Here is a 21,630-nt window from a genome sequence, read left to right as displayed (position 1 = left end):
GACCCTGACCCAGTGCAGTCCCTCCCGGCTTCAGCATCCAAGGAGGGTTGACGGCCACAGGTGGTGATAATGCAGCTTCAGTTTTCTTTAAGGATGTGTTTCTGCTGCAGCACCATTTTAATAGGTATATTCCTCCACTCCCATTGCAATCAGAACTCAGCAACAATGAAGGCCGGGTGTTAGAACCATGTCATTTTTAATTTATATAATTCAGTTAGCCTTGATCATAATATACTTTTGTACTTTTAGTTTGCTGTGTCTATTAACAGCATGGTGACATGGGAAAGTAAGAGCAAAATATAAGCAAAATGTCTTAAGGCAAAATGAGATATTTTTGAAGTGGCAGGAAGATTGAGAGTAGCCAAACACCAAAGTTGAAAAGCTAGAGGGAAAAAATAAACTTGGTCTTTGAGTTTAGCATTTTTTAAAATAATAGTTCTAAAACAATAACAAAGGAAGTTAAATTACCTGTGCGGAGTAGCCATTGAAGAAGGAGTACCAGAAGTGAACCAAAGTAAAGGCAAAGTTTTTGTAAAAGAAGTATCGCAGGAACTTGCACATCCTGATGTAGGACCAGCGGCCGTGGACCAGCAGCAGTCTCTGCAGATATCTGAACTGAGCAAAGGAATAGTCGCTCGACATGACTGCTTGCATTCCTTCTTGTCCGCTTATTCCGACACCAATGTGGGCAGCTAGGGGGGCAGAGGGAAAAGACAGTGTGGATTGTAGGCTGGTTTTAAGGCAAGACCTGATAATGCATTCACAGCCAAACACAGACACTCATGGGGAACAATAAAGCTCTTGCTCCTCATCCCTCACCCCCCAGCTCAAGGTGTCAAACAAAGCACGTGGCAGGGCCTCCACAGAGAATTAGAAAGGGATCTCATGTGGGTGGTGAATTCCATTGAGATTCTCAGTCCACGCCCCAGGGTGAGCCTTAGGCATCGTGTGTACCCTATATGTTCCTGCCTCCTTGGCCACAGCTGAGTCAACCTCGCAAACGCGTACTCTGGGAGATGCTATGATTTGACTGTCTCAAACTTCGTTCCACGCTTGGTCTACTTGGCGAGGTGGGAAAGCAAAGAAAGCTCTACACTTTCCAGACTCCTTTGCAGCCAGGACTCTGAATTGGGTTCCACTGTTCAGCCTCATTTGTGACTTAGAGGCAGTGATGACTTGGGGTCCCCGCCCACCTGGCTTTGTGGCATTTCCTTCGGGGTTTGATCCATCCTCCAACTGCCCAGATGTTGACAGGCAACTGCAAAGGCCTCTTGGCTAAGAAGCTCGGCAGCGGGAGCTGCTTTAGTTCATCTAGTACTTTCAAAATGTCTTGGTTTCTTAACCAATTCCTGCTTAAATATATATATTTAAGCATAAATATAAATATACCTGCTTCCTGTTGCAAACTGTAACTGAGGAAAAATATAAGCCAAAGTATTCTGCAATTAAGATCTAGGTGTATTCGTGTCTAGAATTTTAATTTTTAAACTCTGGAGGAGTAGAAAATAATTCCTTCAGGAACAGAGAAATAAAGGACAGAAAGCAAGGGCAGAGAGACACAGAAGGTTCCTGATTTCATGCCAGGTCCTGGTTCCTGCACCTTCCCCAGGCCTGACTTCTGGGACTGTATGAGACATCATTGTGTCCTTTCCCTCTGAGTCTTTAGCACAAATACTATTTAAGTAATGTGCTGCTTCAGAATCCTGCATCTGCTAGACTATAGAGTGAAGCAAGAGATGTGCTAGCCAACAGCTTCTGATGCTGGAAATTCACCATTATACATTTCTTTCTGTATGTTCTGGAGGCTATTCAGAGATAGCAGTTCTTATAAAGTACAAAAAGGACCTAACAATACTTGGAAAACTTCCAAGGAGATCTGAGCTTCCAGTTTCATCTGAATACAAAAGCACTTGGCATATAAAATAGCTTGTTTTTTAACTTCAGAAAAATAAGCCTGTAACACAGGTGGGAAATGATTCATGGGCCTGCATGAAATCATGGGGTTGGGGTTTGCCAGGGCAACCAGCTGCAGGTGGGATTCTAAATTCAAGAAATCTATAGCAGGCTCATTTTAAGGTGACAATTCTGTATGGTCTGCAAATGCTGTTATAAATGTCCAAATGGCTCTTGACATAAAAAAAGGTTCCCCATCCCTGCTAAGGTTACTTAAGCTCACTCTCAGATGAATAAAAACTCTAAAGTCTGACAGCCATGAGCAGACCATAAATCTGTAATGGGAGATCATCCCTACTCTTCCCTCCCCCATTAGCTAGACACCTACATTATAACCGCTTCAACATGTTTGAGTTCCTTGTGTTTTTGGCACAGCTTGTTTATTCTATCCACACGATGGGCAATAAACTAGAACTGGCTATAGAGAAAAGGAACAGGCTTAATTCAGAGCAGGAAATGCCATTTTCAGGGCAGAATGGGAATGTGCACAAACCAGTTGGAGAGGAATTAAACAGGGAGCAGTGACATACACATTGATGAAAAAAGAAGCAAGAAGACATACGTCATAGCTGACTCCTGCGGAGGAAGACAAAGTTGGAATATTCTTAGCATATACCAAGGAGGAAGAGGAGGAGACTCTAAGAAAAGAAAGAGATGGACTCATGAGTCACAAAATAGGCTAAAATAAGTCGAGTTATTCAGAATGCATTTAAGCTAACCAGCAGAACAGGACATGCATATGACAGGTAATGTTTCTTCTTAACTGTGATTAATATGCTAGAGCTGGAGGTGACACTGCTTGACAATAATTTTGCTGTTAGGTGAACCAACTGAGTAGTGCATCCCAGTCCAGGATGACGTAGGATGAGTACAAGTACTTAGGCCTCCGTCATTTGAGTATTTTCATTGCATGATACATAGTGGTGAAAACCCCAAATCAAAAGTTGTCCAAAATCTAATGCTCAAAGGGTTAGATTTTTGGAGTTTTTGATTTAGAATTTTCAGGTTAGGGGAGTTGCAATGATAAAGTCTATGCTGGCATTCCAGAATCTGAAATAACTCCCAAACTGGAAACACTTGTGGTCCTACACATTTTGCATAAAGGATACTCAATCTGTATTTCCTCATAACCTTGTTGGAAGAAGGACCAGGACTCCAATGCATAGGGGAGGCCCACAGGTTGGGTTTTGCATGTTCTAACAGCCCAACTGTTTCTGGGGGATAGGACTTGGACTTTAGGTACCTCAATCAGCAAAATGACCCTCAGTCTCCCAGGGAGGCCAGGACGATGAGGCCACCTTGACATTTTCCTACAATGCTAGACTCATACCAGGTGGCCCCATCAAACTGACCAAGGGTCTGAAGGAAGCTCCAGAAAGAGATGCTGACTTGGGGGAGAATGACATTCTCAAAGCCAGCATCAGAGAACATCTATGCCAATTTCAGCTGCATGCTGTGCAAAACTGTGGTTAAGTGTCAGATAATTTAAGAGTTCCTGAAGAAATAAGGAGAATCAGGAGGAGGGGAAAACACAGTGAACAGAGGTAAGAGACAAGAGCCTCCCTTTTGGAAGGCATCTTCAATTTGGCATTCTGTGCGTACTACTGATGGGTCTGTTCTTGCCTACAGTGTAGACTGTTGACTTGCTGGGAGGGGCTGGGTCTTGGGCATGGTCATAGCTGTCTTTAATAGAGGTTGGATTTAGAAAACCTAAGTAAGAAATGAGCCCCCATACATCCCTGCCATTTGTCCTCTCCAACATGCTGGGTTGCATCGGACTCACTCTTAATCATGTTCACGTCGTTGGCTCCATCTCCAATGGCCAGCGTGATGGCCTTCTTGTACCTCTTCACCAAGTCCACTACCATGGCCTTCTGCTTGGGGGTGACGCGGCAGCAGATGACAGCGCTACACTCACAGGCCAGGTCCACAAAATTCTTCTGCCTCTGTTCTTTCTTCGCCTCGAGCCTTCTCTTACTCTGGGTCCGTATCCGTCTCTCTTCTTCTGTCTTTGGGAACTTGAGCTTCAAAATGTTAGTTTTCTTGGTCTTTTTTTCCAGGAGAATTTCATTCTGTGAAATTTAAAAGAATTCACTTTCATTTGTATACCAAGAAAAAAATTGCATGAAGGAGAATTCTTGTGCTATATCAATTATAATGTTCTGATTATATATTTACATAAAAATTAGAAAATGCAAAACTCTACAAAGAAAATGAAACCTGTCAATAAACCAGGGTAACCACTTTTCCAAATCTTATTCTATTAAGTCACAAAATTGAAAAAAAAATCCAAAACTCACAAAGGAATTTCTTCACTTGCTCCTAAGGCTCAGATAAATGATACCTACCAACCAAGAGCCAGTGATGATCAGGGCCCGGTTTCCACCAGGAGGGAAGAAAGGCTCAGGCACAGGAGGGGCAAATTTTGCGTAGACTCCACCTCTGTTCCTCTGGTTTTCCATCCTTGTGTGTAGGAGAGAGCTGGGGGAAAATAAATTTGAGTATTTAAAATACAAGACCATAAATAGGTCCCAGACTCAGAGTTTTGACATATATGTTCTAAAAATTGTGATTCAATGCACAGAACATAGAATATACTATCTTAATTATCTTACTGTTTTTGAGACAGATAGTAAGCTCTTGTCCACTGGTTCACCCCCCATGTCTGCAATGGTGGGGGCCAGGGAGGTATTCAATCCAAGTTTCCCTTGCAGATGATAGGATCCCAATGACTTGAACCATAACCCACGGCCTCCCAGGATCCATATTAGCCAGAAACTGGAGTCAGGAGCTGGAAGCAGTTACTGAACTCAAGTCCTCCAATGTGTGACATGGACATCACAGTGTGTTGACAGTAGGCTAAATGCCTGCCCCATTAACCATCTTTAATTGCGCAGCCCAGTAATGTATATATTCACGCTGTATGCAACCAATCTCCAGAATTTCATCTCATAAAACAAATTCTGTACCCATTTCAATAGGAACACTCCATTTCCAGCCTCTCCGTGTTACCAAGGAGGAAACTAAGCACAGAGAAGGGATGTGATTTGCCTGCAGTGAGCTGGTAGGGAAGTCATGGATGAGGACCTCTCACTCTAGCAATGGGTTCTCTCCTTTCACACACAATCTTATTCTTCAACCTTGACTCTACTGATGTCTTGGACCAGACATCTCTGCACTCTGAGGCTGTCCATTGTCACATGTACAACACTGTAGGAGGGCTAACTGTGTATTGTGACATACTCAGCACTGTAGATGGCATAACTGCCCATTGTCACATGTACCTGATTCCTTGGCTTCTAGGAACCAGCAGTACTTTCTAGAATCACCAAAACTACACTGAAAGGGAAGATGCCTCCTTGAGAAGCACTGCACTAGTGGACTGGGCATGAAGTATCCCTTTCTATATTCATTCATGCTAAATTTCCCAGTGAAAACTGAGTCAAATGGCATTCCCTCTACGGGAAATAACTGGTTTTATCTGATACAGGTTTACATCCCTAATCTAAAAATTCAAGTAAAAAAATGAGAGATAAAGGAAACTCATTAAAAGGCTGCAAGAGGCAAAATATGAAGTTCCCTACTCAAATGGTTTCATAGAAATTGTCCTGTCAGGAACCACCCACAATGATGGTCCATCTTGTGTACAGGCAACCTTGGCTAACACAGGATCGTATCATTTGCTACTTACATGGATTTTCTTCTTTAATGTGGGGTAGACCCACATTTTTAGCACTTTCATTTTTTATTAATATGAAGAGACCAGATTTCATAGATTTTAAGGTAATCATATTCTCTCCCTCCCTCAATCCTTCCTTCCTTTTCCTGTAACATTGCAATAACAATTTCAGTTTGCTTTCTAATCATAAGCTTAATGCATCAACAATCATAATGGCTAAACAAGTAAAGAATAGAAAACCAATGATCCACAGAAATACAGACAAGAGCTATACACAGTAATTAAATTGTAAGATTGTTTCATTTTTTAAAAGATGTACTATTTATTTTCTTTTTCCATATAGACTGGGATTCCCCCCCAAGTGTCATTCTTTTATATACTCTATCAATTACCACATATCTGAGAAAGCATAATTGTCTTTTTTTGGGATTGGCTTATTTCACTAAGCAGAACAGTCTCTAGTTGCAAACATTTTGTTGTAAAAATAGGATCAAGATAAAAATTATTAAGGCCTCTATCTATAAAATCTTAAACTACATAATAACTACCCAAACTACTGGAGATCCCAGACAACTTAAACATATTAAGCATTTGTTTGTCTTTTGCTACTGTTTAAAACCTAAAAGGCAGAATAAGCCTGCTTTATGTGCCTCTATTGAAACAACTGATCTAGGCCAGTAAACCTACTGGGTTTGCTTATGGAATATAGCAGAGTGCCAAATAGGCTTGGAGGATTCACGAACACTTTGTAATCACTATAAGAAAAGAGAAGATCATCAAATTCCTTATCACCGTAGGAGGCTTGACAAGTGAGTTTATCAAAGATCTGGAGACAACCTGAAAGGGTTGAGGAATAAATAGACCTGTGAAGCCATTTGCATACCCGTCCTGGTTACTGCGTGTAGCAGGCTCAGACCATCCTAGCTCATGGTGCATTCAGGACTGAGACATGCTTATGTCTAAGCCCAGGTGTCTACTGTCAGGCCCACGCCACTGCATGAGACCACCCGTGGCCTATGGCGTGCACCCCACCCAGACAGCTCCTAACCAGCCACGCTGGCTGTTGCTTTTCCTTTTCCTATGTCTCTTTTAAACAGTGTAGCTTCTAGAAAAGGCAATAGTAATTAATAGTTAATCATGGTAATTTCACAGGCTCACTTCCTTTTGAGAGAACTGAGGGCTTGAAAGGAATGGAGAAAAAGAATCAGCCTTGCAAGGCCCCACATTTTCCTAAAATGAAAATCTACTCAAAAGAGGTGGCCACACCACACCACTCCCCATTAACTTGGTATATGTGCTGCCTAAGCGAGCACCACTCCCCGTTAACGTGGAACTGCCTGTTGTTGTGCTCCACTGAAACACAAGGCTGCTGCCTGAAGTAATGCATTTTAGCTCTTGTTTCTCTGTACCTGTTCCCCTGCCCCTGCAGCTGCCCTTGTGGAAGGGAGGAGTTGTTGCATGATCGCATTCTGCAGGCTCATACTTACTTGATGTCTTCCCCATAGCAGATGGTAGTCTCCTCAGTCAGCAGCTCACAAGCAAATCCTATATTTTCAGCAGTTTCTACAACAGAATAAAATTGGGGCATGTGTCATTCCTACTACTAAATTCAGTAACTTGTTTATATTTAATACGGAATGAGCCTCCATAATCCAAAAACACAGAATCTGAAACTCTGAGTGCTGACATGATGACACAAGCATACAGTTCCATTCCTGACGTTTGGGTTGTGGGCAAAAGGCAGGTGCACTAAAAACAGTGTTTAAAATCACCTTTGTACTTGTGTACAGGGTGTAAATGAAATGCACATCAACCTCGCACTTAGATGTGGATGCCACCTGGATCCAGGGTATCTTACTTTACGTATGCAGATATTCTCATGCCTGCTACTCCCCCATATCCAAAATTTGAGCCACTTTGGTCCCAAGCATTTCAGATAAGGGGTATTCAAATTGTAATGATAATTATTTTTGTCAGCTTATGAGCATAACTAGATTCAACCAAATTTGCTGTTTTTTTTTTTCTGTAGCAATGTATTGTAATGCCATAAAGAAAAATTCCCTTCTCCAAACTAAGGGAAAAACCAAAGACTTGTTTAACATATTTTCCCCAATCAAATGTGAAATACATTGACTATTTTAACATACACATTCAGTTCTTACACATAATCACTGTTAAGCAGCAGGATCTGGCATGGTAGCATAATGTCTAAAGTTATCACCTTGCATGTACCAAGATTCCTTATGGGCACCAGTTCATGTCCTGGCTGCTCCGCTTCCCATCCAGCTTCCTGCATGTGGCCTGGGAAAGCAGTCGAGGATGACCCAAAGCCTTGGGACCCTGCACCCGTGTGGGAAACCTGGACCAGGAGGCTCCTGGCTTTAGATAGGCTCCATTCCAGCTATTGTGGCCATTTGGGGAGTAAACTAGCAGACAGAATATCTTTCTGTCTCTCCTTTCTGTATATCTGACCTTCCAATAAAAATTAATAGATCTTGAGGGGGAGGAGGAGAGGCAGGACAGCTACTCCCTTCAGCACTCACAGGGTATTTTTTTCTCCTTTTCCATTACCACTCATTTGGTATTTATTAAAGGTCAGAACTGTGCTTCCTTTAACAGTGTGCAACCCCTGATGACAATGTCAAGACAAGAGACATTATCTAACCCCTGTGGGAGGCTTGTGCAATAGATTGTGTGTTGAGCTCCCAGCCTAAAAATTAAACTCTTCCCTTGGGGATAAAATTGTAATTACAATCTGTGAGCAATAAAATAGGCAAGAAAACAAGAGTGGTCATTCTCAACTGTTCTTTTTTTTTTTTTTTTTTTAAAGATTTATTCATTTTATTACAGCCAGATATACACAGAGGAGGAGAGACAGAAAGGAAGATCTTCCGTCCGATGATTCACTCCCCAAGTGAGCCGCATGGGCCGGTGCGCGCCAATCCGAAGCTGGGAACCTGGATTCTCTTCCGGGTCTCCCACGCGGGTGCAGGGTCCCAAAGCTTTGGGCCGTCCTCAACTGCTTTCCCAGGCCACAAACAGGGAGCTGGATGGGAAGTGGAGCTGCAGGGATCAGAACCGGCGCCCATATGGGATCCCGGGGCTTTCAAGGCGAGGACTTTAGCCGCTAGGCCACGCCGCCAGGCCCAATTTCTCAACTGTTCTTGCACTGTTCTACTCCAAGTCCAGCCAAGGGCAAAACTCTGGAAGGATAGAGGAACAGGGGGCGTGGTCTTTGCAGGCAGGAGCCAAGTTTGCCCATGCACAATCAGCAAGATGTGAGCCACTTTACAAAGAATAAACTATGCTCCTGAAGGGACAGTAGGCAAGGATGGGGTTAGAGTGAGCTCAAAACCAGAAGAGGAATTTTGCAAAGAAAACATTTCTCTCCCAAAGAAATGAGTGGGGTTTTACAGGATGGAAATTTGGAGCTCTGCGATCTGTACAAAGGAAACAGCAGCTGTATTATTTGTGAGTGAACAGATACACCTCTCAGGACAACGAATTACCCTTCTTGTCCCCAGTCAGCACCCAGATCTTAATGTCAGCTTTTGCCAGTTTTGAGATGGTCTCGGGGACTCCATCCTGCAGCTTATCTTCAATCGCTGTGGCTCCCAAAAGCTGCGATGCACATTTAAAGACATGGAGTTAGAAAACCAACCACCCACTTATTTAAATTTAATTTTCCTATGAAAATAAGGGTGAACTATTTGATTCACCAAGACAGGTGAAAAGTCAAGGGCACTATTTGGTGTTTTACACAGACACAAGCCAATCCTCTTGAGAAAATGGGGCAATATTTTGTTGTTGTGAAATGTGTCCCAATAGTCTAAACTCTATGGCAATAAGTAGTACAGTTTGAAAATTTGCATTTAGAAATTGTACATTTTTCTTGATGTAAGACTTCTTGGAGCAGGTATTATGGTACATTGAGTTAAGCAACTGCCTGCCATGCTGGCATCCCACAGAAACACTACTCAAGTTCCACTTGCTTCACTTCTGATCCAGCTCCCTCCTAATGTACCTGGGAAAGCAAGAGAAGATGGGCCAAGTGCTTGGGCCCCTGCACCCACATGGATGTCCCCAAAGGAGCTCCTGACTGCTGGGTTTGGCCTGGCCCATCCCTGGCCCTTGTGCCCATTTGGGAAACAAGGGGGTACAGATCTTTCTGTCTCTAATTCTTCCTTTCAAATAAAATACATCTCAGAGATTTTTAAATACAAATTCTTTCAGTAATTCCATAGTAACAAATAAATTCTGGTTTTGTACAAAAATCACAAAGAAATTTTAAAGTGTTGTAAAAATATTGGAATTAGGTGAATACTTTTGCTAATTTTTTTCTCATAATAGGTTTAATTTTCCTTGCTGAACAAAAGAAATTAAAATGATCTAGTCCCCTTGTACCAATTTCACATACAAAGAACAGAGTTATCTTTTAAGCATAAAACAAATAACACATAAGACTTTTTCAATCTTCTGTTTAGATGATCAAATCTGAAACTCACAATTAAGTCCTTTTCAATCTCCTCGTAGACTTTATCCAGAGCTTCATCCCTGTTGGCTGAGGCCACACTGGCAGCCATAAACTTTTTATTCCATTCTGCAAATTCCTTTTCCTCAATTTCCTTGTAGCAAAGGCATAGTGTTCTAAGAGTTTCACTTGCAAAGATCTGTTTTATTCAAAAGACAATATTAACAAAAAAAAATTAGTGAATTTAATGTGGTACAAGATTGAGTTTGCAATCTTTAAAGTTACAGTAACAGGAGATCATAAAAGATTATAGATTAGGTAGAATTACATGCCACTGAGGGGGTTAAACTTCACTTTAGAATGTTCTTGGTTTTTCTAAGCATCCTGTGGATCCTGGTACTGTATTTCTGGTCCCCAAATTAAAGGAAAAGTTTACCCTTGTTTAAATCATTTCACTGAAGAATGCCTTTTGCTCTTAATGGTCAAGAAAACAACAGATGGAAGGAGCTTTCTTGTAAATGATGTCACAAACACTGACATGCTCAAGTGTGCCTAAGTACCATCACTTGTGGAGTTGCAGCTAAGCATTGTTGTCCCAACCCAGTTCTGAAATGCACTAGCCACTGCAGAAGCTGAACCTGAGAGCAAACACTCTCATGGCAAATGGCATCTAGGCACTTTGATATGGGATCTTAATCACCAGGTCAAATGCACAGGCCCCCTCCCTCATTCATATGTGTGGCTAATGATTCATAGTCTACATAAACCATTTTTTCCCAGCTACTCCACACTTCTCATCCAGCTTCCTGCTAATGCACCTGAGACAGAAGCAGAAAATGGCCCGAACAGCTGAGCATCTGTCAACCACATCAGACACCAGGCTCGAGTCCCTGGCTCCTGACTTTGGCCATTCTCAGACCTAGTTGTTGTAGCCACTAGGGAAATAAACCAGAGGATGGAAGCTCTCCCTCTGTTGTCCAGAAACAAATTTTTCACAGAAACAGATATTTTGAAAAAGCAGAATAGGGACACCAGTTCTGACCAATCTCCTCTGTACCCCACTACTGTTATCAGACAAGATCAAAACAATATGAGGACTGGTAGGTCAACCCCAAAGTCAAGTTCCAAAAGTTTAGATCTCTTAGATAAGGATTTTGAAGTCATGAAAAATGAAGCTGTTTTTGTAACAAGGACCCCATGATCTAACACAGTGCTTGGGCATCCCCTGTCATACAGGAACATTCACTCTCTCTGTTCTGCAGGTTGATGGAGTTCTTGGAAGCCATAAGGATATTAAGACCATGGCTTGGTGTAGGCCTGTGCCTGACTCAAGGTCACAGGGAGCCAGACAAGCTGTGTCTCAATATTAGCCCCACAGATCCTAAACACCTGGTGCTGGAGAAAGTACCAAGACCACCTGCCTGGATGACAAGGGCAGGGCTGCAGTTCCGTGAGCCCTACTTTGACTGAGGTGCTTTTCTCCTCAACTACCCACGAACAAGAGGAGGGCCAATGGGTAAAACATAGCTTTCACCTGAGATTGAGAGGGAAGCAGCAAGAAGAAAAGTGAGGCTTACATCCAGGGAGTCCTGCGTCTCCTGCTTGGTGGGGTTCACGCGGTGTAACCGTTCATAAATTACAGTGTCTGCTCCTTTGCAATAAAGCCTGATGCTGCCTTCTGGGGTTCTTACTGGGAGCAAGGGAAAGAACACAAACAAAGGTAAGTTTGCTTTCCTGATAGAAAACTACCTTCAGAAAATTAATTGAAAGCATTAACCATACTCACAATTTAGTGTTGGCTTAAAATCATCAGTGCAAGTACACAGAACTGAAAGCAAAACATTGCCCTCAAAGCTGGTAAACATTCATTTACAGTAAACATAATAAATATGAATGGATTCTTCCTCAGCTCACTGTTCCTTAGCCTTTCTCTTCGAATAGACATTTACCATCAACTATGAGCTACAGGCTGCACTAGCTAATTCATTCCACAGCCATTTTCTTTCTCCGTGACAGTCAACAGGAATGTTTCTTATATAGGGACTCACAGCACTTGCTGTCTTTAATACACTGTTCTCCTTGGGACCATTTTCTTGATTTTCTGAGCTGTGCGTTGCAATAATTTTGTCATAGTGTATGCCTCATTAGCTACTGTATTAAAGTTTTCCTGGTTTTTGGTAAATACCAGTGAGATAATTAATCTACATCAGTGATAGGCACAAAGAGAAGGCTTGCAGACTCCTTAATGGAGTAAACAAAGTTGACATCACCACAATGAGACAAGCCAGCATCCTGTGCCTGCTGACGTGGCATCTGGAGAAGGTACATCCCTTAGATGCTCTTTCTGCCAGCAGTGTGTCCTGAACCTGAATCCCAAGAGATCAGCAGACTCACACTGAGGACTGTTCTACAAGAGAAGTGGTCTCTGTTATTTAAAAATGTCAATTCATGAAAAATTAAAAAAAAAAATTTCAAATGGTTGGCCTTTGGCCTAAGGGTTAAGATGCCTAAATCCCCCATCAGAGTTCAACTTGCAGCTCCTGACTGCAGCTTCCTGCTAAAGAGAATTCTGAGAGGCAGTGCTGATGACCTAGTGCTTGAATTCTTGTTACTCATGTGGGAGCCCTGGATTGAGTCTCACTTTCGCCTTTGCCTTTGGTCTCAGTCCAGGCCCATATGTGACAGCATCTGGTTGAGTACACCGATGGAGGGGAATTTTTTCTCCCCCACCCCCATCTCTCTCTCTCTCTAATAGGTGTTTAGAAGACAGGATGAAGAACTCTTGAGAGTCATGATCGCCTAATGTAACACAGAATCTTAAATTGAATCCTAGTGTAGAAAAAACAAAGGGAAGAAATACCTAGGACAAATTTGAAAAATTGCAGAGATTAGGTAATATCTTAACTTTCCTGATGCAGATCATTATGTATTAAAAGTGTTCTTGGGCCTGGCACGATGGCATAGTGGTTGAAGTCCTCGCCTTGCATGCACCCGGGATCCCATATGGGTGCCGGTTCTAATCCTGGTGGCCCTGCTTCCCATCCAACTCCCTGCTTGTGGCCTGGGAAAGCAGTCGAGGATGGCCCAAAGCCTTAGGACCTTGTGCCCACGTGGGATACCCAGAAGAGCTCCTGGCTCCTGGGTTCTGATTGGCTCAGTTCCAGCTGTTGCGGTCACTTGGGGAGTGAACCATTGGATGGAAGATCTTCCTCTCTGTCTCTCCTCCTCTCTGTATATCCACCTTTCCAATAAAAATAAAATAAAGTGTTCTTGTTCTTAGAAATACCTACTTAAGTAATTCTAGGGAAAGGCATTATTTCATTATGTGATTTACTCAAGTGGTTCAGAAAGTTGTGGTCTGTAAGAAGGACTTCAAAAGGCTTATGGAAAACAGATTATGAAAAAAACTGCATAATTTCAAAAAGCTAACAAAATAAATATAAGAAAAAAGAATTTTTTTTGGTGGGAGAGAACTCCTAACTGCTGTTTCACTGCCCTGATCCCCTGCAACAGCCTGGGCTGGGCAGGGTGTGGGTGGGGCTGGGGCTGGGTCAGGGCTGGAGGCTGGGCTGGGGCTGGGTCGGGGCCTGGGCCAGGCTGGAGCAGGGCTGGGGCTGAGCTGGGGCAGGGCTGGGGCTAAGCTGGGGCAGGGCTGGGGCTAAGCTGGGGCAGGGTTGGGGCCTGGGCCAGGCTGGGACAGGGCTGGGTTAAGCTGGGGCTGGGTTGGGGCCTGGGCTGGGCTGGGACAGTGCTGGGCTAAGCTGGGGCTGGGTTGAGGCCTGGGCTGGGCCAGGCTGGGGCAGGGCTGGGCTGGGGCTGGGCTGGGGCTGGGACAGGGCTGGGACAGGGCTGGGGCTGGGTTGGGGCCTGGGCCAGGCTGGGACAGTGCTGGGGCTGAGCTGGGGCTGAGCTGGGGCAGGGTCGGGGCCTGGGCCAGGCTGGGACAGGGCTGGGCTGAGCTGGGGCTGGGTTGGGGCTGGGCTGAGCTGGGGCTGGGTTGGGGCTGGGCTGAGCTGGGGCTGGGTCCAGCCTGAAGCTGGAAGACGAGCATGCCCTCCACATGGGTGGCAGGAACTCAGTTCCTTGGGCCATCACTGTTGCCTCCTAGGGCCTGTATGGACAGGAAGTGCAGTCAGCATGCAGAGCTGGGAATCAAATATAGGACCTCTGATGTGGGAGGCAAGTGTTTAATACTAGTTTAAACAAACACTTCTTAAGCTTATCTTAATTTTCCATTAACGTTTTCAAGTAACCTTGTAAAATGAAATTGGCAAAGCAAATAGGGCAAATGCTAATTATTGGAACATGTAAAAAATGCTTTCAAATTATGAGTTGAGACAAATTCAGCGTCAGAAAGTGATCATGTCTCCATTAGGTGGTTATTTGTCTGGACTGCAGGTGTGATTTAGATTTCTAAGCACAGCCTCACTGTTTTCAGAATTCAGAGAGGGGCTTTGCTATGTTGTCCCCAGGGGGCGCTGGCTCTGTTGCAGGTGCTCCTCTAAGCTCAGTGGCTGCCGGTCCCTAAGGGACCTCAGCACCACTGGTGCGCTCGGCTGCACTGCTGCGCTCGGCTGCACTGCTGCTGGCCCTTTGAGCAGCAGGCAGGGTGGGGAATGGAGAACAATCACATCAGAGGTCAGTGTTTCTGTGGAATCTTCCAGGGGACTAACTGATCCATTCGTTGCCTCCTTTAGCTTTGCATTGGTAAATAAAATAGGCCAAATGCCACATCAAGGTGAGAATTCCTAGGTAGACTCTGAGGGAGACCTACTAATTACAGACATCCGCTTCCGGTCACTGTTGAAGTCCAGAATGGCAAGGACATTGTAGGTCCTTTCGGTGCCCAGCTCGCTGATGGTGATCGTGTTCTGTGTCCTGGCGAGGAAGGTAAAGCCAAAGTTCCTGGCAGCGTTGACCAGGGCACCTTCGTCAGGAGAGGCTGCCTGGTAGTTGAGCTGACCTAGCAAGGGAAGCAGAAGAGCTGTAAAACCAAACCCATCACTCCTCCCCGTGCTCTCCACTGAGGTCTCCTGGAGGGCGAAGCCGAAAGCGTCCCCGGAAGACAGGCCGCTGGCTCTTGAGGGGCATGCGACAGTGTTCACACCTCAGGCTTTCAACTGCATGTCAAAGTACACATACACAAACTAGGAACCAGTTGGCCAAAAACAACATTTTCCCATAGTTGCCATCCAGAGGAAAAACAGCAACATTGTCTGGTCTTTTATAAAATGCCTAGTTCTGGAGCAAGCATTGTGGCTCAACAGGTTAAGCCACTGCCTGCAATGCATCCATACAGTTCAAACCAACATTCTGGTTTGAGGCCTGGCTGCTGCACTTCTGCTCCAGCTCCCTGCTAATGCACCTGGGAATGCAGCGAAAGATGGCCCAAGTATTTGGGCTTCTACCAACTCTGGGAGACCTGAATGATCCAGACTCCTGGTCATTATGGCCAATATGGGAGTGAACCAGTCGATGGAAGTTGTCTGTTTCAAACTTTCTCTCTGTAACTCTACCTTTGAAATAAAAGAAATATTTAAAATGCCTAATTCTGAAATTATATGTCAGGTTGAATATATATTTATCTAATTATTATAAAGAATTATTATTAGAGTGCAGACACGGAAATTGACAGAGTACTCCCATCCACTGGTTCACTCCCTAAATACTGACAATAACAGGGGAAAAGCTGAGCTCAAGCCAGGAGCTGGGGATTCAACCCAGACTTCCTGTGACAGTAATGGGGACACAGCTGTATGAGCCATCATGCATTCTCTCCCAAGGTTTGCATTAGCAAGATGCTAGAATCGGGAGTGGGAGCCAGCATTCCAACCCAGCTGTTTGATACGGGAGGCAGGCATTCTGAATGGCAGCTTAACCACCAGGCCAAACATCTGCACCCTGAGTGTTTTAACAAGACATTTTGAGCACATTGCCATGGATTCATAAATTCTTCATAAACATGACTTTAATGAATGTAAAGGTACACCATTTTCTCATTATAGGTGCTAGGTTTATTCCTGAAATTTCTGGCTCTCAACCTAACACTGTAGGGGCAGGCCTCTGGTTCTGTAGCTAAGACACTGTGTAGGAGGCCTGCATTGCATGTCAGAGTTCCTGGTTTGAGTCCTGGGTCTGCTTCAGACCCCATTTCCCGCTAGTGTGCGCCCTGGGAAGAGCAAGGATGATGTTCTAGGACCTAGAGTCTGTCACCCATGTGGAGTCCTGCAGTGAATTCTAGGCACAGGCTTTTGCCTGGCTCAGCTCTAGTCTGTTATAGGAAGTTGGGAAGTGTACTGGGGAATGGGAACTTTCTTTCAAATGAAATGAAAATAAAACTTTAAAATAACATCAGTCATTTTCATATAGAAAACCTTTTCTGTTTCAAGTTTCTTTTTTAAAGAATTCCCTTTCTCAACATTGACTTATTTTTTATTTATTTGAAAAGCAGAGTAACAGAGAAAGAATGAATAAAAATCTTCCATCTGTTGCTTCACTCTTCAAATGACTGCTATTGATTGAGCTGGGCCACGTTGAAACTAGGAGCTTCTTCTGAGTCTCCCACCTGGGTACTGGGGCCCAAGCACTTGAGCCATCTTCCATTACATTCCCAGGGATATTAGTAGGAAGCTGGATTGGAAGTGGAGCAGTGAGAATTCAAACCAGTGCCCATTTGAGATGCTGGCACCACTGGCAGCAGCTTTACCCCATATGCCACAGCACTGGTCCCCTTCTGCCTCTGGTTTCTAAGGGCACTCAAAAGGTCATACCACAGGGGGCTTCAAAAAAGTTCTTGGAAAGTGCCTATTATACAAAAAGCGACACATGGAATCCTAGCCTTTTTTGCATCAAAATGAACTTTTAATTCCATTTCCCCTGTACTTTCTGAGGTACCCTTATAGTTACTTCACAGTAGTACATTCTTACCCTTAGTGTGCAAATGAAATTTGTTTGGCTACTCACAGATTTTGAACTCTGCCTGGGTGCCACTTGGATGCTAACGACCCCTTCCTTGGATCTGCCCTAATCAGAACCCTGCAATCTGACTTCATTGCTATGAGATTCATCTTTCGACAGTAAGTTTCTTTGAAACTTGCTGATGCTATCGTGGGCAGCCTTCTCCCTCTCTAGACATTTTATAGTTGCTCCACATGAAACATCAAGGGTGTAAGAAAAGAGACCTTTCTTTTTTATGCTGCTCTGATTGAGATAAATAGCAGAGAACAGCATGCAGTGAGTGAAATGAAAGCAGTTTGTGGTTCAATATAGACACACTGGAAGAACTCCTGCTCTTTCTGTAGGATACTCTCTATATGAATTGTCATTGTGCCCACATGTGATGAAAGGGCTAGCTTTCAGTGACACTAGACAAACCTGCTGGAACAAATTCTGCAAAGGCACCCAAAAGTCCACCTTGCTTGTGCTGATGCAAATGCATGAAACCACTGTTCATCCAATGACTAAGGCAATTGTTGGCTGGCGCTGTGTGAAAACCAACACACATGTGAATCAGGCAAGTAAAAGCCCATGTCTGAACTTATTTTGTAGATAACCTTGATGTCCACTTATGATATAAGATTTGACTTTTCACTCTCAATATTAAAGTGATAGAAGGATAGTTGAATCTTTTATCATAATTCAAGAGGCAGCCATTTTTTTTGAAGGTAGAATTTCACTTACAAAGGGATCACTGCATCTGGAGCTATCATTAAATGGAACACAAGCATTCAGAGTAAGGAGCTCTCATTCCACACTTTGCTCATCAGTCTGGTGGCAGGTACTGACCCACAGTCATGACTGGAGCGAATGAGAGAAAGGCTTATCCAGTACCTGGGTACGCACAGGAATCACAGCCTGCATCGTCCGAGCACCAGGGGGACACTTACCATCAGTTCTGTCCACCATGACCGTGTGGCACACCGCAAGCAAGAAGAAGAACTGTCGCACTTCTGGCTCTTTGCCCGAGTGGATTTGCTCAATAAGATAATGGTCATAAAATACAAACTTCTCATCAGCGTATGTATTCCAGCTAAAATCAACTTGCTGCAAGAAACAGAGGAAGGATTAGAAAACAATAAACAATTCCAGCATAGCGATGGATAGCAATTTTCTTTGAAGCCAATTACAAACAGAATCTCTTTAGGACTTTAGTACATTCTTGTCTTACTAGAAGGGGACTCCAAGGTGGGTTGAACTATGTGTCCCCAGAAGATACGGTGAAGTTCTAACCTCTGCTACCTATGAATAAGACCTGACTTGGAAACGGGATCCTGGGAGATAAAATCAGGGTAAACTAAGGACATCCTGGGCTAGCACTGATCATAATCCAGTAACTGGTGTCTTTATGAGGGCAGTGAAATGTGGACACAGGGACACACAGGAAGCACACCATGGGAGACAGACATAGACAGTGTCTGCCCGTCTACAAGTCACAGTGATCATTCTGCAACAGGAAAGCTTGGGAGGAGCAGGTGCCTACCGAGCCCTTGAGATCCCTCGCAACCCCAAGGATTCCTTCACTCAAAGGAATTACCTCAATCTTGCTGTGACTGTGCCGAGAAGCATCTCGATGGTCTCCTGGGAAACAAATAGGGGAATGCAACTTGAGTTTACTGGATCCGGAGGACCCCCTCTTCTCTCAGCTCTACTGCTTTGCTGCTCTACTGTGGCTGGCTCATGGCCTGTTTTTGGATGTTCCTAGAGTTAAGAGCCATTTTGACATTTTTCAAGAGTTGTGAAAGAAAGTATGAATGTTTGACACACTGCATATATCCTGTGCTACAAAGGCTAATAAAATACTGACTCTCTGGACTTGTTGCAGAAAGTTCGCTGACTCCTGAGCTAGATGTTCAAACACTGGGGCCTGCCTTTTCTGTTGCTTCCTCTGGCACCTGGATCATGCCCTGGGCAAGGCTACCTCGAATGCCCTAAAATGGAAGGGATCGCCTGCACCAATGGGATCCATGTCCTTCTCAGTGTCCTCATCAATACACACACACCCTCACAGCCTCCAGTTTTCTATATGTGGCAACAATACCTGTGTGCCTGCCTTTTATTTAAAGATCACACTGTCTTGATTTAAAACTCAGAGCACACTGTTTTAATACAGTATTAGCTGTAATCATGTTTACAAATGCACAGTATCTTTTACAAAATTAAGATGGAATCAGCTTTTCATAAAATATGATGAAACTCACATATACCTTAGCATCCCAAGAGTGGAATTTGGTGAGTACATTCACACTGTTGTGCCCCCTCACCACCATCTGTCTGTGGAACTGTTTTTTTTTTAATACTGTATTACTAAAAATTTGTACCTCTTGTCTTGACCTCAGCCCTAGCTACCACCATTCTACTGTGTCTGAACGTGGCTCCTCTCAGTACTTAAGTGGATATACACACTATTTGTCTTCATTACCGGCTTACTACTCTATCCCAATATCTTAAGGTTCACCTTATGTCAACTTGCTGCCTTTAAAGGCAGTGCATTCATGTTCCATGGCCTATAGACTCACCCATGTCTATCCATTCATCCACTGAGGGTTGTGGCACCTTTTTGGCTCTTGTGGATTAATGCTGCCATAAATAAACAAGGTTGCAGAAGTACCTGAACCCCTGTTTATAATTTTATATTTTTTTACATTTAAAAATATTTTGTGTTATGATACAGTTCCATAGGCTTTAGGATCACCTGTGCCCTTCCCCAAGGTGCCTACCCACCCTCACCCCCCGAGTTGATTTCCCCTCTAGTTTTACAACTGATATGCTTCATGAACAGTCACAAAGTACTGTATATTTCTGTGCATACAGACCAAAGATAGACTCCCAGTGAAAGAAGTGAATACATCCTAACAGTAAGATGATGGACTCTCTGACAATGTTCACACCTACATTGTTGGGAAACAATTCAAGAACAGCATGTCATTTTATTTTTACGGAAGCAGATTTACTACATCCGGCCATAATGTGTTCTTTAATTGTTTTTTTAGAGACGTGTGCCTTGTTCTGATGCTGCCCTCTCATGCATCTGTGCTCAAGGCTGTCCACATTGTTCCTTGGTGTCCATTGAGGCTGATAGGCAGCAGGACATTGCCATGATGGCAGCCGACCAGAAGGTAGGCCATGCCCTAGGTCCCTCCAGGGCAGGAGGGGTGGCGTCCACTCACCGTAAATTTGCCCATTGATGCAGCACTTCTTAAAGGTCATGATGTTCTGTGTGAGTGTCCCTGTCTTGTCGGAGAAGATGTAGTGGATCTGCCCCAGCTGCTCATTGAGTGTGGTGGTTCTGGCCTTGGCCGGGGTGTCCTTCTCAGAGTAGTACATCTGCAGGTCCCAGTTGATGAAGTGACTCTGGCCAAGACGAATTATTTCCACACTAGGAGGACAAAAGGGGGTTACATTCCATGCAGTGCTCAGGTGAGCAGCAGGGAGGGCACCTGGTCCTTCCCCTGCCGCGAGAACAAGCTGCTCTCCTCTGCCATGGTCGAAAGCCAATGTGGTTCCCAAATTCAAGCTGAAATGTAATTGCTCAGACATCATGATTGAGGTGGGGTCCCTTCATAGGTGACTAGGTCCTGTAGGCAGAAGGTGAGTGGGATGTGTGCCTCCCCCCTTTTAAAAATAGATTTGTTCTGTTTTTACTTGAAAGGCAGAGTTACAGAGAGAAGGAGATAGTCCCCAGATGGTTATAACAGCTAAAGCTGGTCTGATCCAATGCCAAGAGCAGGAACTTCCAGGTCTCCAAAGTGGGCACAGTGGTCCAAGAACTTGAGCCATGCCTTACTTTCCCAGGCCATAAGGAAGTGGAGTAGCCAGGTCATTAACCAGTGTCCATACAGGATACCAGCACTTAAGGTGGAGCCTTAACCTACTACACCATGACACCTGCTGTGGAATGTGTGCCCTTTTAATAGAGGCCCCCAAGAGCTCACCTGCCCCTGAGGGTATGGGCAGATGCACGGAGCCAGCCCTCACCAGGAGCCCACTTTGATCAAAACAACAGTATGTGCCACTTCTTAGTTTCTCTTCCACTTTCCATCATATTCAGACATCCCCCAGCCTGGCCATGTCCATTTCTTCCCCACTGCTGCAGAGGCAAGGGGATGAGGGTCCACTTGGTTACAGAGGCCGTAAGCTATAAGACAGGGCAAAGGGGCTTTTGGCAAGTAGATCCTACATTGTGGTCTCTCACATTGTGAGAAAGCACTTCTGCTGGTAAAGGTACAGACTGTTGAAAAGGAGCTGGACTAAAGGATCATCTCAGTTCTATAAGCATAGGGATTTAACTACATCTCAGTCATCAGGAGGCTGTTTACACATCCAGCAATTGTCAGGTGGACCAGGGAATCTTTATGACAAGTTAGGTTGATGGGAAAATAACTCTCATCTCTGTCTTCCAAAGATTCCCCATGCACCTACGAAGCAGTGCATATCATTCCAGCGGCAGGACAGACGTCACTAAACCAGACAGAATCTCTGAACTTAAGGGTATTACCTGCTAAAACCCAATAAATATGTACCATATTCA

General features: G+C 44.1%; 1 protein-coding gene across 1 annotated transcript in view; it reads right to left on the bottom strand.

The window, feature by feature from the left end:
* ATP8B1 (ATPase phospholipid transporting 8B1) overlaps positions 1–21,630 on the bottom strand; it is a 104,345-nt gene that overhangs the window by 4,866 nt on the left and 77,849 nt on the right. The window contains exons 13-23 of the mRNA XM_058676780.1: positions 20,270–20,478; positions 18,637–18,680; positions 17,990–18,146; positions 14,878–15,066; positions 11,681–11,793; positions 10,138–10,302; positions 9,142–9,253; positions 7,120–7,195; positions 4,302–4,434; positions 3,737–4,025; positions 469–692 (exon numbers count right to left, since the gene is read on the bottom strand). Coding sequence (XP_058532763.1) covers positions 469–692; positions 3,737–4,025; positions 4,302–4,434; positions 7,120–7,195; positions 9,142–9,253; positions 10,138–10,302; positions 11,681–11,793; positions 14,878–15,066; positions 17,990–18,146; positions 18,637–18,680; positions 20,270–20,478 — 1,711 coding nt within the window. The remainder of the gene's footprint in view (positions 1–468; positions 693–3,736; positions 4,026–4,301; positions 4,435–7,119; positions 7,196–9,141; positions 9,254–10,137; positions 10,303–11,680; positions 11,794–14,877; positions 15,067–17,989; positions 18,147–18,636; positions 18,681–20,269; positions 20,479–21,630) is intronic.

The sequence above is a fragment of the Ochotona princeps genome, chromosome 18, assembly GCF_030435755.1.
Source record: "Ochotona princeps isolate mOchPri1 chromosome 18, mOchPri1.hap1, whole genome shotgun sequence".
Taxonomy (NCBI): Eukaryota; Metazoa; Chordata; class Mammalia; order Lagomorpha; family Ochotonidae; genus Ochotona; species Ochotona princeps.
The sequence above is the reverse complement of the archived record's forward strand: the minus strand, read 5'-3'. Positions and strand labels throughout refer to the sequence as shown.